Below are 11,965 nucleotides of genomic sequence, written 5' to 3'. Positions count from 1 at the left end.
CCAGGTGAGTGACGCCGCCACAGAGAGGCCGCCACAGGTAACAGCCAACACATGAGCACACTCGACAACTTAGAAACAAAGGGCTCAGACAGTCTGACACAACTGGCATACAAGACAGCAGATACAGTGAGAGACCAGGAAACGTCTACGGCCATCAAAGGTAGAAAGAGCAGGAAAGTTCTGGTTTTCCTAAAAGAAATCAGTGCCTTTGTTTCCAGCTCAGCCTACAACAAAGACTAAAAAATATGAAATATACAGAACGCGACATGACAAACTTTATTCATTGTCAGATTGTGCAAACCAGGTTTCAACAAACACATGTCACAATTCCAATTAACCTCCAGTAATTGCTTCACAGCAACTGTTTGCGTAAATCTCTAGTACCAACACTCATTATCTTATCAAAGCAGAGAACGATAGCACAACAGAGATCTGGGCCACCCCTGTCTGCCCTGGAGCTGCCGTACACTCCTGTCATTTCACACCAAACCCACATGACTGACAACGGTCAGGTGTCCTCCAGCCCATTTATACCACTACAAATGTGTGAAGTAGTAAACATTTTCATAAATAGCTGTCTGTTTTGCTATTCTGTATCAATAACTACTTATTCAACATATGGTGAGTTAGTGTGACAGGGTTTTACATTTGTTTCCAGTATGGATTTTAAAAGAGGAACACTCTTTACAAGCTTTGCATTACAGGAAGGTCAGAACGGCTGGATGATCAGTAGTGAGCTTTACATCAGTAATCTGGCATCCATCCTCTGACACACTTAGGATCTTTAATTTATTTTGAAATATAGGGTCACACCCTGTTGTCTACACTGTGTCAGACGTGTTTTTCCATCTGATGAAACAGATTGCCTTCACTGTACAGCCATGAACACTGAGTGTTAAAGTTAAGGCTGGTGTTATTCTATAGTTTTCTTCTTCTCATCAAATCCCATAAAAATACCAAGATAGATGAGCATAAATAATAAAGAGCTGCACCACCTGCAAGCTGTCTGTACATTCAAAAACTCCAGGTTACCTCACACAGCCATGGACTGCAATTGTCAGATGATTCAAATAAATACTTATTTGAATGATTTAAAACTAATTATAAGCGTTAGCAGAGATAGAGAGAGAGCAGAAACGTCCGCAGACCAGTTCATCTCCTCCTGTCTGAGACGACCTCAGCCTGAAATCTGCAGACAACTGCTCCCTAGCATTAGCTACCCAGCAGGACCTGTTGTCACCAGAGACGATGCCTCTTCTACAAACACAAACTGAGAGCTCGGGTCAACAGGTCAGAGTCTGTTTTCAGTCTGTCCCTCCCATGGATGGACCGTTAAATTCACTACAAGATACTCGGGCGGAGACACGTGGAGACATGACATTAAAACTGCAGTGTGTGTGTGTGCATATAGAGTAACGTCACAGGGACTGCTGACAGCTATCATCTACGTTACCTTCAGACTGAAAATACATTTTCTGTGCAGGTTCAAAAAATGTAGACAGTTTGCACAGTGTGCAAAAAGAAAATATCTACTTTAAGCACTATGTGAACACAACTTAAAGCACCAGAGCTACTTTAAGCAGCTGTGTGTGTCAACAACTCATACTCACTTTACAGCTACTTGTGCTAAAACAACAATGACCACTCAGCACCAAGACCTAAACACAACAACACTGTGTGTCTCAAGTAAGATTTATCAGCATATTGATATCATAAAGGTAAATCTGGGAATAGAGACAAATACTCACGTGAGAACATAGTTGACACTGACGATGCAGTGAGGTCGGGATGAGCGGCTGTTGTGTACGATGGTTGCATAACTCTGAACCCAGACCCAGCCACCATGCTTGGCCAAGAAACGGTAGTACTTAGTCGTCACTTGACCTTTCACCAGCACTATAAGACCAAGAGATGGGAAATAAACAGCAACTGATTACTATGGCGAAGAAAATCCAAACAAATTGCAGAGTATACTAAAGTACATGAACATATTGAAATAGAAAAACGGGGGAAATTTGTTTTTCTGCAGCAGCAGAAGGACAGAAACAAGAAACAGAGAAATACACGAGGTAAAAAATGAAAGGCATATAAAACTACAGAATAGAAATAAAATAGAAACTATACAAGAGCAAAGATAAAATTACGAGGCATAAGTGACAGTGATGTGATGGAATTAGTAGCAGCAAAGTCAGCACGCCTTGTGTGTGTAAACAGTATACCGCCTCCGAAGCTGTATCCAGTTCTCATTATACATCTGCGGTATGTACTGGAACACTGTGTGTGTGTGTGTGTGTGTGTGTGTGTGTGGTGTGGTGTGTGTGGTGTGTGTGTGTGTGGTGTGTGTTGTGTGTGTGTGTGTATTTCTGTGTGAGAGTGTGCAGAGGGAATTTGTAGGAAGGTAAAACAAACCTAACTCACACAAGTGATGAGCACATCGCAGGTGGAAGGAGTCACAGCTGTGGACATGGTGATAGAGAGTCTTCTCTATCAGATCCTGAGGCTCGTAGCCTGTCAGCTCTGCAACCCTAAGCAACACACACACACACACACACACACACACATTCTCAGGGTTTATTAAAGCCTTCCCACATTTACACATACACACACTCACGTACACGCCCACACACAAAATATGTAACAAGCAAGTATGCGGAAAAACTCACACCCACACAATTCCATACTGTAGGCTACATGCATACAAAGGCGTGCAGAGAAGACATACGCTACATAACGTACCGTGAGTCGAGGAAGATGAGCTTCATGTCCAGGCTGGCTCTGAACATGAACATGTTGCTGTGCAGTTTGATCTCAGTGACAGCGCTGGGCGGCAACGAGTGGCCGACGGCAACCAGCCCCACGTTCTGATAGCAGCCGTCAAACGGAGATACGTCCAGGCTGTACTGACGGATCTTCAGGTACCCGCTACAGTGTATCACCTGGGTCACAAGGTCACAGATGGAAGTATGAATTTCAATCTATACAATCGCTACATGTTCCAGTAACCCTTTCGTCCGGTTTAGAGGTTCTTTTGCCCTTTCCTGCGAATCTTCCCAGGCATCGAGGTGTAAATTGGCCCTGGAGAGGACCGTTTGGGATTGAAACGTTGGCATGCCCATAGAGTCAAAAGAGGAATTGGGAACAAACTAAGTGTGTAGGTATTGTTGGTTCTTTAGGAAAATGGGAAATGGAAATATTTGGGAATGGGACATGGCTACAGCTGATAATATCTGCTACAGCTGACAAAACAATCTCAACTCAAGGACCCCTTACTTGCTCTTCACGGAGCGTTCAACCGTATCACACACAGTCTTTATCAGCAGACAAACAGCTCAACTTTTAAACCAACATGGACGTGAATTCCTAAAAGTGCCAAAATAAATGGAAAGTTTACAGTTCCACGACAACTCGGCAAACTCTGTGGATCATGAGATACAGCCAAAGATTCCAGATCATGCAAGTAAGCGGACCTTGATTTGAGATGGTTCACATTCACATTTAGGGCATTTTGCAGACTCTTTTGTCCAAAGTGACTTAAAATAAGTACATCTGTCAGAAGACAGTGAAAAAGCAATACATCGGTATTTTAAAGATGTCAGTAGAACAAGATGATGATAGGTAGGCTAAGATGCTACACAGTGCTAAGGATGAAAGAAGGAGTGCAGGATGAAAGAAGTGTGGCAGAAGTTAGCGATGGACTTCACATGACAGGATTCACAACTTGGATAAAGAAAAGCTGTTTTGATTCTTTTGGTGGTTGGACCCTTACAGACTAAAGGAACATAAATAATCAAGGAACACATTCAGACTTAACGAGCTTTAAAGGTACCATGCAGGTTACACCGGTATATCTATAAGACCAAGACTTTGGTGCTCATTTTTTCTGTTAAATGAACTCAACGAATTATGTTCATACTGACAGTTCGATAAACATTAATATTTGTATCAACGATCCGAGCAGAAGCAGCTAATGCGTGTGAACCCACGGGGTTTAAGAGGGTTTATACATCCAAAGAACTTCTGTAAAAACCAGACCAGGCGTTTAATGGACCAGTAAAGGAGGTAGGCGGCTGTTTGGGACTCGGATATTAATTGAAGGTTTTACGGCAGACCCCCTGACCTTTCATCTAGTGCCACAATTAGGCCATAAATTCCACTTTTATGGTATAAATGACCATATTCAACAAGCTTGTTGCTATGAAATTCACTTTTCACATTTATTATCCATAGAGGATGATCCCTCTCAATTATGGACACTCTGTGGACACAAATTGTTTTTCTAGCCATTAAATTTGCTGCGCAGATTCATTCTCGCTGAGGATGAACCTGTAGGATTGTGATGATCCCACGGCTTTTCCTTTTCCACCACCCTCAACATTATATAGCAAAATTGTCATGTTGTTCGTACCGCTGCAGCAGCCACTAGCAGAGCTTCAGCCTTTTAGTCTTGTTAGCCTTAAATACAATGCAAACATTGATTCAGATTCCCTGTCGACCTACAGTACGTCAAAGCATTAATCACACATGAAGAAAATGAATTTACAAAGAATGTACTATTTTAGGAGTAATTGTTTGATTTTTTTGATTGATTGATTTACTACTACCTTGTAGCCTCCGCAGGTGAGTCCAGCGTTTCTTTTAGCGAGGACACATTTCATTCTCAGAAAGAAGGAGCGTTCCATCTCATTCTGCAGAGAATTAAAAAACATGCAAAAAGCAAGTTATTTATGAGGAACGATGAGTCCAGGCCATATACAGTACAACACACCTGGGTTGTTGATTACCGTGAACAAAGTGTGAATGGTAAGGCTGGTGTGCTGTGAGGACAGCTGTCATTTCATCGTGGTCTGCTGGATGGATGTATTCATAAATGCTGTTTCCCGTCAACTCTACCTGTTGAAATGAACGTACACCTCAGGACTGCGACACATCAGGCCCAACACAACAGAGGAGATCACATTAAACTTGTCAAACCAACCTGCGACAGGCCCAAGTGGACTGATGCTGTTTCTGATATGTACATTATTTTCCCATCTGGAGCAACCACAAAAATGAAGCCATCTAATGTCTGAAAGAAATATTTAAAAAGTGTTATTTAATTAGGTATCAACAAAAATAGTCTTGAGTCCATTTTCATAGGCAACGTGTATACACTATAGTGTCTAATTATTATGATTGTATATTATTGACCTGTAGATAACGCTGCAGAGCTGATATATGCTATATATATATATAGCATATTAATATCATGAAAAATTATATTAGTTAATAAATAATAATAAATTATAGTTTGAAGAAAGGGATGAAATAACAAACAAAAATAACGACTGCTGTTGAAATGTAATTTATTATATTGAGAAGTGTTTCTAATATTTTGTCCACCCCGTTTTTTATCAATTGAAAACTGAACATTATGATTACTGGAAGCTGTATTAGGCTACATTCAGTTTAGCAACATAAAGCCTAACTAATAAACTGAGAGGAAGAAAACAATATTATTACTATAATATTAACTGATAAAATAATAAGGAACATCACCAATAATAATAATAATAATAATAATCTCAACCTGTAGAAATGAAGAGCTGATTTTCATAGCTGCTAGCTCTGGCTAGCTTGTAGCCACTTGTCCTCACTCTGCTGCTCTCTGGCCAGCATCCAGCTCTATTTGTCAAACCAGCAGACCTACATTGTCTTTATGAAACCATTTAAGGCCGGTCTGTTTGCCTTATTTGATTACTCTGCAGCCCTGTGGACCTCTGTACTATTCTGTAACTCAGACAATCCTGTAGCCCTTATCGGCTTACACGCAGCTCCGTTTGGCACTCTGCTAGGCCTGCCCGACCAGCACCAGCCAATCTGTGGTTCTCTCTGGCCAGCGTGTGGCCTGTAGCCCTGCTCCATTGTGTTGCTGCTGATGTGAGAGGGCTGCTGGACAGACTGCAGCTCTGTGCGTGACCAGGAATGTGTTCAGCTCATTTCACTCTTAAAGCACATGAATGAAGGCAGCAGGAGGCAGACGGCAGTAGCAACTAAACCACACACACCCTCTACCCATGGTATAATAATAATAATAATAATAATAATAATAATAATAATAATGTCTTGTTAGGGTGAATTTAAGCTGTAGAATTATTTAGATTTTTCATTTAAATTAATATTTTAAGGGCCCTCTTAAGTGACCTTGTGGCTTCCCAGCCACTTGCAAACCCCAAAGCCCACAATGTTTTTCAGTTGCTTTAAAACCGTGAATTCTGTAAAATATATAAACTAGTAAAAAAAATTACCTGTAAGAGATGGGAGCCTAGTTCCTGGCTGACTCCATCCAGAGAACTGCTGCGACTCACATGACCCCAGGACTCCCCCAGGCCTGACAAACAAATCACACACAGTGGAAAATGTAATTATAAGAAATAAAATGTTTATTTTACAATGAAATCCCCTCAGCCTGTTTTTATTTTCCATTTAACTCTTTTAACCCTGATTGTAACCCTGTAACTTTTATTATATTTATGTTGCTTTTAAACTTTTTTATATTTCCCTGTTGCTTTTATGTTTTATGTAAAGCACTTTGAATTACCTTGTTGTTGAAATGTGCTTTACAAATAAACTTGCCTTGCCTTGAAAGCAAGACAAAGAATATGATTCAAAATCTTGTACACCAAGAGCATTTCTAGTTCTACAGCATATGCATGACAGAAGACTTATAATTATACCCTACAGACCTAATTGTATTCTGGCTGCATCATAAACAGCAAATGTATATATCAGTACGATAATGTCTGAACAATACATTTATTCCTTTTTCCCTCAGTGCACAATTACTGAATAAGCTTTCAATTTCAAGACTGTAGACTACAAACATTTAACAGCTTCATCTGATCAGAAAAAGTGTTTGTTGCGATGACTTGTCAGCCTACAGCTCTAATAAATACACCCGAATCTGGGAGCGGACCTTTATCCAATCTGGATCACTGCAAATGTCGTAGCGTGAAAACATTTCACTAAACCCTTCCCAACAGTAGTAAATAACATCTCAGATGGCGTGAGGCACAGAGCCACAGCGGACAGCAAACAAGAGTCTGTGCAGGGTCTGCATTGAAATGCAAATCCAGCTCTGCAGAATAAACAGGCGGCATGCAGGGATCACAGCGCCCCGCCGCTCCCGCCCCTCCTGGAGCCCACATGGATCTCACGTTTGCATAAAAAGACACAATCAAATCCCCCCCCCAAAATACCCACAAGTGAAACAACTCACTGGCTTCCACTTCATATCAAATGTAAATCAAATAAAGATAGAGCCTTTAAAGGACTTTACTACAGCGCAGGGTAACACTTCATCACGCGAGCCGCCGGGTCTGAAGCAGAACCAGAAACCGGATTCAACGCACGCAGTACACTGTGGATCCAGCACGGGAAGAGTTAGAAGAGGGATTTTAACATTTAGCTCTGGGGTGCGTCTGTTAAGGCTGTTGGTCTCACACGCACACCGCAATTAGTCCTCACAGAAGTCCTGTAGGCCCCTAATAATATCCACATGAATCAGTTAGAAGTGTAGGAGAGCTGTGCTTTTGCTGGAACGAGAAAAAAAAAAAATTAGGTTATTAGTGAGACGCTGCCCGTTCTGAGGAAAACATACCAATAAGAAATAATCACTTTAATATCCTGTTTTTTGTAGCCTATATTAGATTAGATTGGTTAAACACGCTAAAAGTGAAAGAAAATCTAATGAAGTTTGGTATGCAGTGATAGTATGTCCATAGGAGCTCCTCATCGTTTGGCTGAGGAGAGTCCCGGTGTGGACTCTCCACCTGAAACCATGCACAAGATACTGGACCGGATACTGGACCAATCTGTTTGGGAGCTCACCTGCAGGGAGGTGAGAAAGCTCCTGAAGTGAGCAGCCTCCTCCTATATTATTTATTCATATATCGCTATTATTTAAACTATTCATTTCATCATTGGATTATCTTTTAGAGGAGACGTGACAAACGCGCATTTCCCCACTTTATACGATATATTTTACATTATTACAGCAGTGCTTTCCGACCTTTTCTGCTTGTGGCCACAGATTTTACAAAAAGAAGCGATGTTTTTTCCTCGTTTGGGGCCTGAAGAGGTGAAAGCGTCCAGTGTTTCACAAGAAGAAAAAAGCAAAACGAGAAAAGCTCAAAATAAACACAACAATTCATCTCTTTAATCATCTTCGGGTGGGACCCACCTCTTTTAACATAAAAACATCTTCTTCTTTTTTTAAATTTATTTAATATGTAAAATTAACACAATAAAATCTAAAACGCCCGATATCCACTTGGGAGACACATGTTTGAATAAAAAGATAAATAAATCTAGTGAACCGATCGCACTCATCGATGATTTCGTGTTCCACAATTCAACACTATCAGGCCAGCCTGCTGCCTATTATTAATCTTTAAACTGGCAGCAATACACAATTAAGAAGTCACTGTTTCGTTAACACGGTCTGACACACTTAAAGACCAGCAATAATAATAATAATAATAATAATAATAATAAACTTTTGGGGGGAGAGTATGAACATGTTGCTGAGGGCACATAAGCAGCAGCGCATTCAATTTATTGAAAAGAACAACTGAGCATAAACATCTCCATGCGGGAATAATAAACTACGGTACCTCACTTGAGCCATTTCAAATCTCACTTGGCCATTAAACATAAAGTTTGCATATTTCATAATGCTCGAAATTGAAGCCAACAAGACAAGAAGTCAGTCTGCCGGGGACACCCTAAGATGGACCATGACATTTTTTGTATTACACATTGTAATCTTCCTGACATTTTTTCTTTGTTGTGAAGGTTTGCTACTGTAGCCGTTAAATAAGCTGTGATAAAATGTGAATTAGTCACAGTAAAGTAGATAAATGGTCGTTTTATTTAGCAGATGTACAGTACATTTAAAACAAGTGATTTTAGCCTCCCTCTCTGTTTAAATCTCTTTCAGGGTTTAGGCAGAGAGGATCAGCAAGATATCTGTGGTGTGGGGTGTCATGTAATTTAATCCCGGATGGACAACATAGCTGAGGTCAAAGGTCATTCAACTGACCACTCTGAGCGCCATAAATAAAAGTACCCCGCCACCACCGCCCCACAAAGTCAGTGAAAAAAAGCCCACTTTGATGCATCCCGTCAAAATTAAGAATACTTTTAGCTTTTCTTCTCCCTACTTATGCAAAACCACTAAAGCCCTCTCAGATGGGCTTCTTCACGACTAACGTGGTGGAGTGTAGGGGAGTCCTCGGAGTAAAAAGGTGTGAAGAGGTCCTGCCTTTAAACCAGCAGATGTGTTTTAATGGAGAAAACACAACTCAGAGGACAGAGGAGCGAAGCCCTGCAGCCTGCGTGAGCGAGAGCGTCCCTGATTCAGAGAGCTTCATCTGCATACTTATGTCGCCACACATGTGGAGCAGCACAGTACGAGTACAGCAGCCAAACATCTCGCAGTCATGCACGCACAATGTGCAGTGTATCCCTGAAAAAAGATTTTCTAACTTTTTGGTACTTTTCACGCAAAGTACAGCCAAGTGCTGTACTTTACATTTGTGCCATTTTAAGCACTGGTATCTCATCAGAACACAGAAGACTTTGGAGGGAAGAAGATACAAAAGAGTGTTAACATTAAAGGCTAACGTGGATTACGCTTCTTTCCTCTGGTTTATTAGCTCTATTTTCACAGTATATGACACCTTTATTATCAGCTCTACAGCAAAATTGCTCTTTATTAATTATCTGTATATATATATATAAAGACCAATGTTCCTGCAGAGAGGATACTGATGGTTTTAATGATACTTTTGATCTTGTACTGGTCTCATTCTGCAGTGTGTGAATCCTGTGATGTAAATGATCAATACAGCCATATTTAGTTGTTGGCTCTCAGAGGGTAAAAACACAGATCCATTCCAGATCCATGTTTCCTTTGTTGTTTCCCCACCAGGTTCTTTGTCACGCCACCATCCCTGTAGCAGGCCTGCTTCAATGTTACAAGGAGCTCCATATGTTGCGGGATCAGACGTGCACATCATACTAATATCCGCGGCTCTGCAGCAGGCACGCAGGACGGAGCCCCATCACAGCTAATCTGCTGGCAGGGGACGCCAGGGGCCCCGGAGAGAAACCACATCACTGCAGGCTGTGGACACGGACCGAGGGACACAGGAGACAGCCGCTGCTGACTCGATATGTGCTCAGTCAGTATGGCGAAATGTCATTTCATATCTGAAGAATATATTCTAATCACCGCGATAAGGATAGATTTCACTGAACAGCCAGGTGAAGATATTTTAATAATAACCTACAGGATTAGGACAAAAATAACAGGCCTACATCAAAGTCCTGAAGCTGGAATAAACACTATAAAAAATGTGCGCACAAGCCTTCATATAGAGATTTTCGTGAGTAAAGCTCAAATAATAAAACATGAAAATGATGTAAAAAAAACTAAAACAAATCACGCTTACGGACGGGGTTTTTTTGTAGGAGAATTTGTAGAACGATGTGGGGGTTTTGTTATATAAATATGGAATGCGGAGATTAGGCTACTGATTTTTCGTTCCTGTAAAATTATGAACAATGAATTTCCAGGATTGCTGGCCACAAATCACCACCCAGAAAATGATATTTATTACATTAAAAAGGACAAAAGAAAATTAAGATAGACAAATATAGCCTATTATTTAGAAAATAATATCAAGAAAGTCTGTAGACCTAATAAAAAACACAAGAAGCCTTGCATATAGCTAGAGCACCAACATAATTTAAATATTAGACTTCGAGCCTGCTGTACTATTAATACTAAAAGGCTAATAATAATAACAACATCCGAAATTATACTATATACTAGAAACTAGAAACTATACTATTAACACTATAGGAGCTTTTTTGCTTTTATATAATTATAATTATAGCCTATAATATAATTTTGTAGGTGTCAGATTTATTATTTTGCTGATAAAATTGGTATTCTGTGTATTTGGATGTGTGTCTTTTTAAAAGCAGCTCTCTTACCTTCGGGGAACACTATTCTCTTTCAGGTAGCTGGTTGTCAGCCGGATGATGGAGGCTTTGTCCAGCTGGGAGGTGATGGCGGAGGGCAGCGGCAGCAGCTTGGCCAGTTCATAAAACTCACTGTTTTCCTTCTCCCGCCGGGTCCGGGCAGCGTTTTTAGATTTCTCCTTCATGTTGTCCCCTCAGTCCGTGTCAGGCTGTCTCATAGCATCGCAATGGAGCCGCGACGTCTCTGAACTTGAGGATTTCTGGCCTTCGTCGGCCTAAAACCCGCAGCTGCCGGCGCGTGGACGCGTCCCCATATTCCAGGTGTTGCGGTGCTTGGCGACGAACAGGACGCGGGTAATTCCTGGATTTCTGAGGCTTCTAGTGGCGTTTTGGTCAGCCCGTTGGGGGGCTCACCGCACACATGGATCCATCACACCTGGTGTTAAAGGGACCTGTGGAACCGCTGGAGGCATGAGGCCCTGCAGGACGAAGACCGGGTCAGATACACTTTGATTTGTAGGCTACCGTTATTTGGGCGAGACATCCCCCGTGTCTGTCAGCAAAACTAAACTAAACACTTGTTTGAATCCTTCTGCAGAAATGTAAGGTTAGTGGCTGTGTTCTTATAAATCACATTTAACCAGGTGCTTGTTCACTTACCTCCGCGCAGACGCGGCCGACAGGTCGCTAAACTGACGCCTGTTTGGCTTCAACGTGTCCAGAGAGAGTCTCCAAAAAAGCCCAGCATTCGCATATCTTCGATTGCATGTGATTTTGTGGATAGCGGCGCATCCTGAGCCTCCTCAGTGCTGCAGGCGCGAGGGCCCGCCCACCACTGCACGCAGCCCTGCTCCTATTGGACGGTTGGACACCCTGCTCGCATATACATTGGCCAGTACTCGTAATGACGTGCTCACGAGGAACGGGGATTGGCCGG

The 11,965-nt window shown here is 41.6% G+C and overlaps 1 protein-coding gene across 1 annotated transcript; it reads right to left on the bottom strand.

Moving 5' to 3' along the window:
* Positions 1-1,744: 1,744 nt before the first annotated feature.
* On the bottom strand, positions 1,745-11,556 carry LOC119884754 (single-minded homolog 1-like). Its single transcript, XM_038695075.1, is given in 9 exon segments — positions 1,745-1,896; positions 2,419-2,525; positions 2,737-2,936; positions 4,602-4,687; positions 4,782-4,890; positions 4,976-5,065; positions 6,285-6,367; positions 11,041-11,060; positions 11,062-11,556. Coding segments are annotated over 9 exon segments (999 nt in total). The 5' UTR covers positions 11,214-11,556.
* Between the last annotated feature and the right edge of the window lie 409 nt (positions 11,557-11,965).

This window comes from Micropterus salmoides, unplaced genomic scaffold (genome assembly GCF_014851395.1).
Source record: "Micropterus salmoides isolate LMB-PRFRI ecotype aquatic unplaced genomic scaffold, ASM1485139v1 Ms_hic_scaffold_3649, whole genome shotgun sequence".
In the NCBI taxonomy this organism is placed as follows: domain Eukaryota; kingdom Metazoa; phylum Chordata; class Actinopteri; order Centrarchiformes; family Centrarchidae; genus Micropterus; species Micropterus salmoides.
This window is presented reverse-complemented; position numbering and strand designations above follow the sequence as displayed.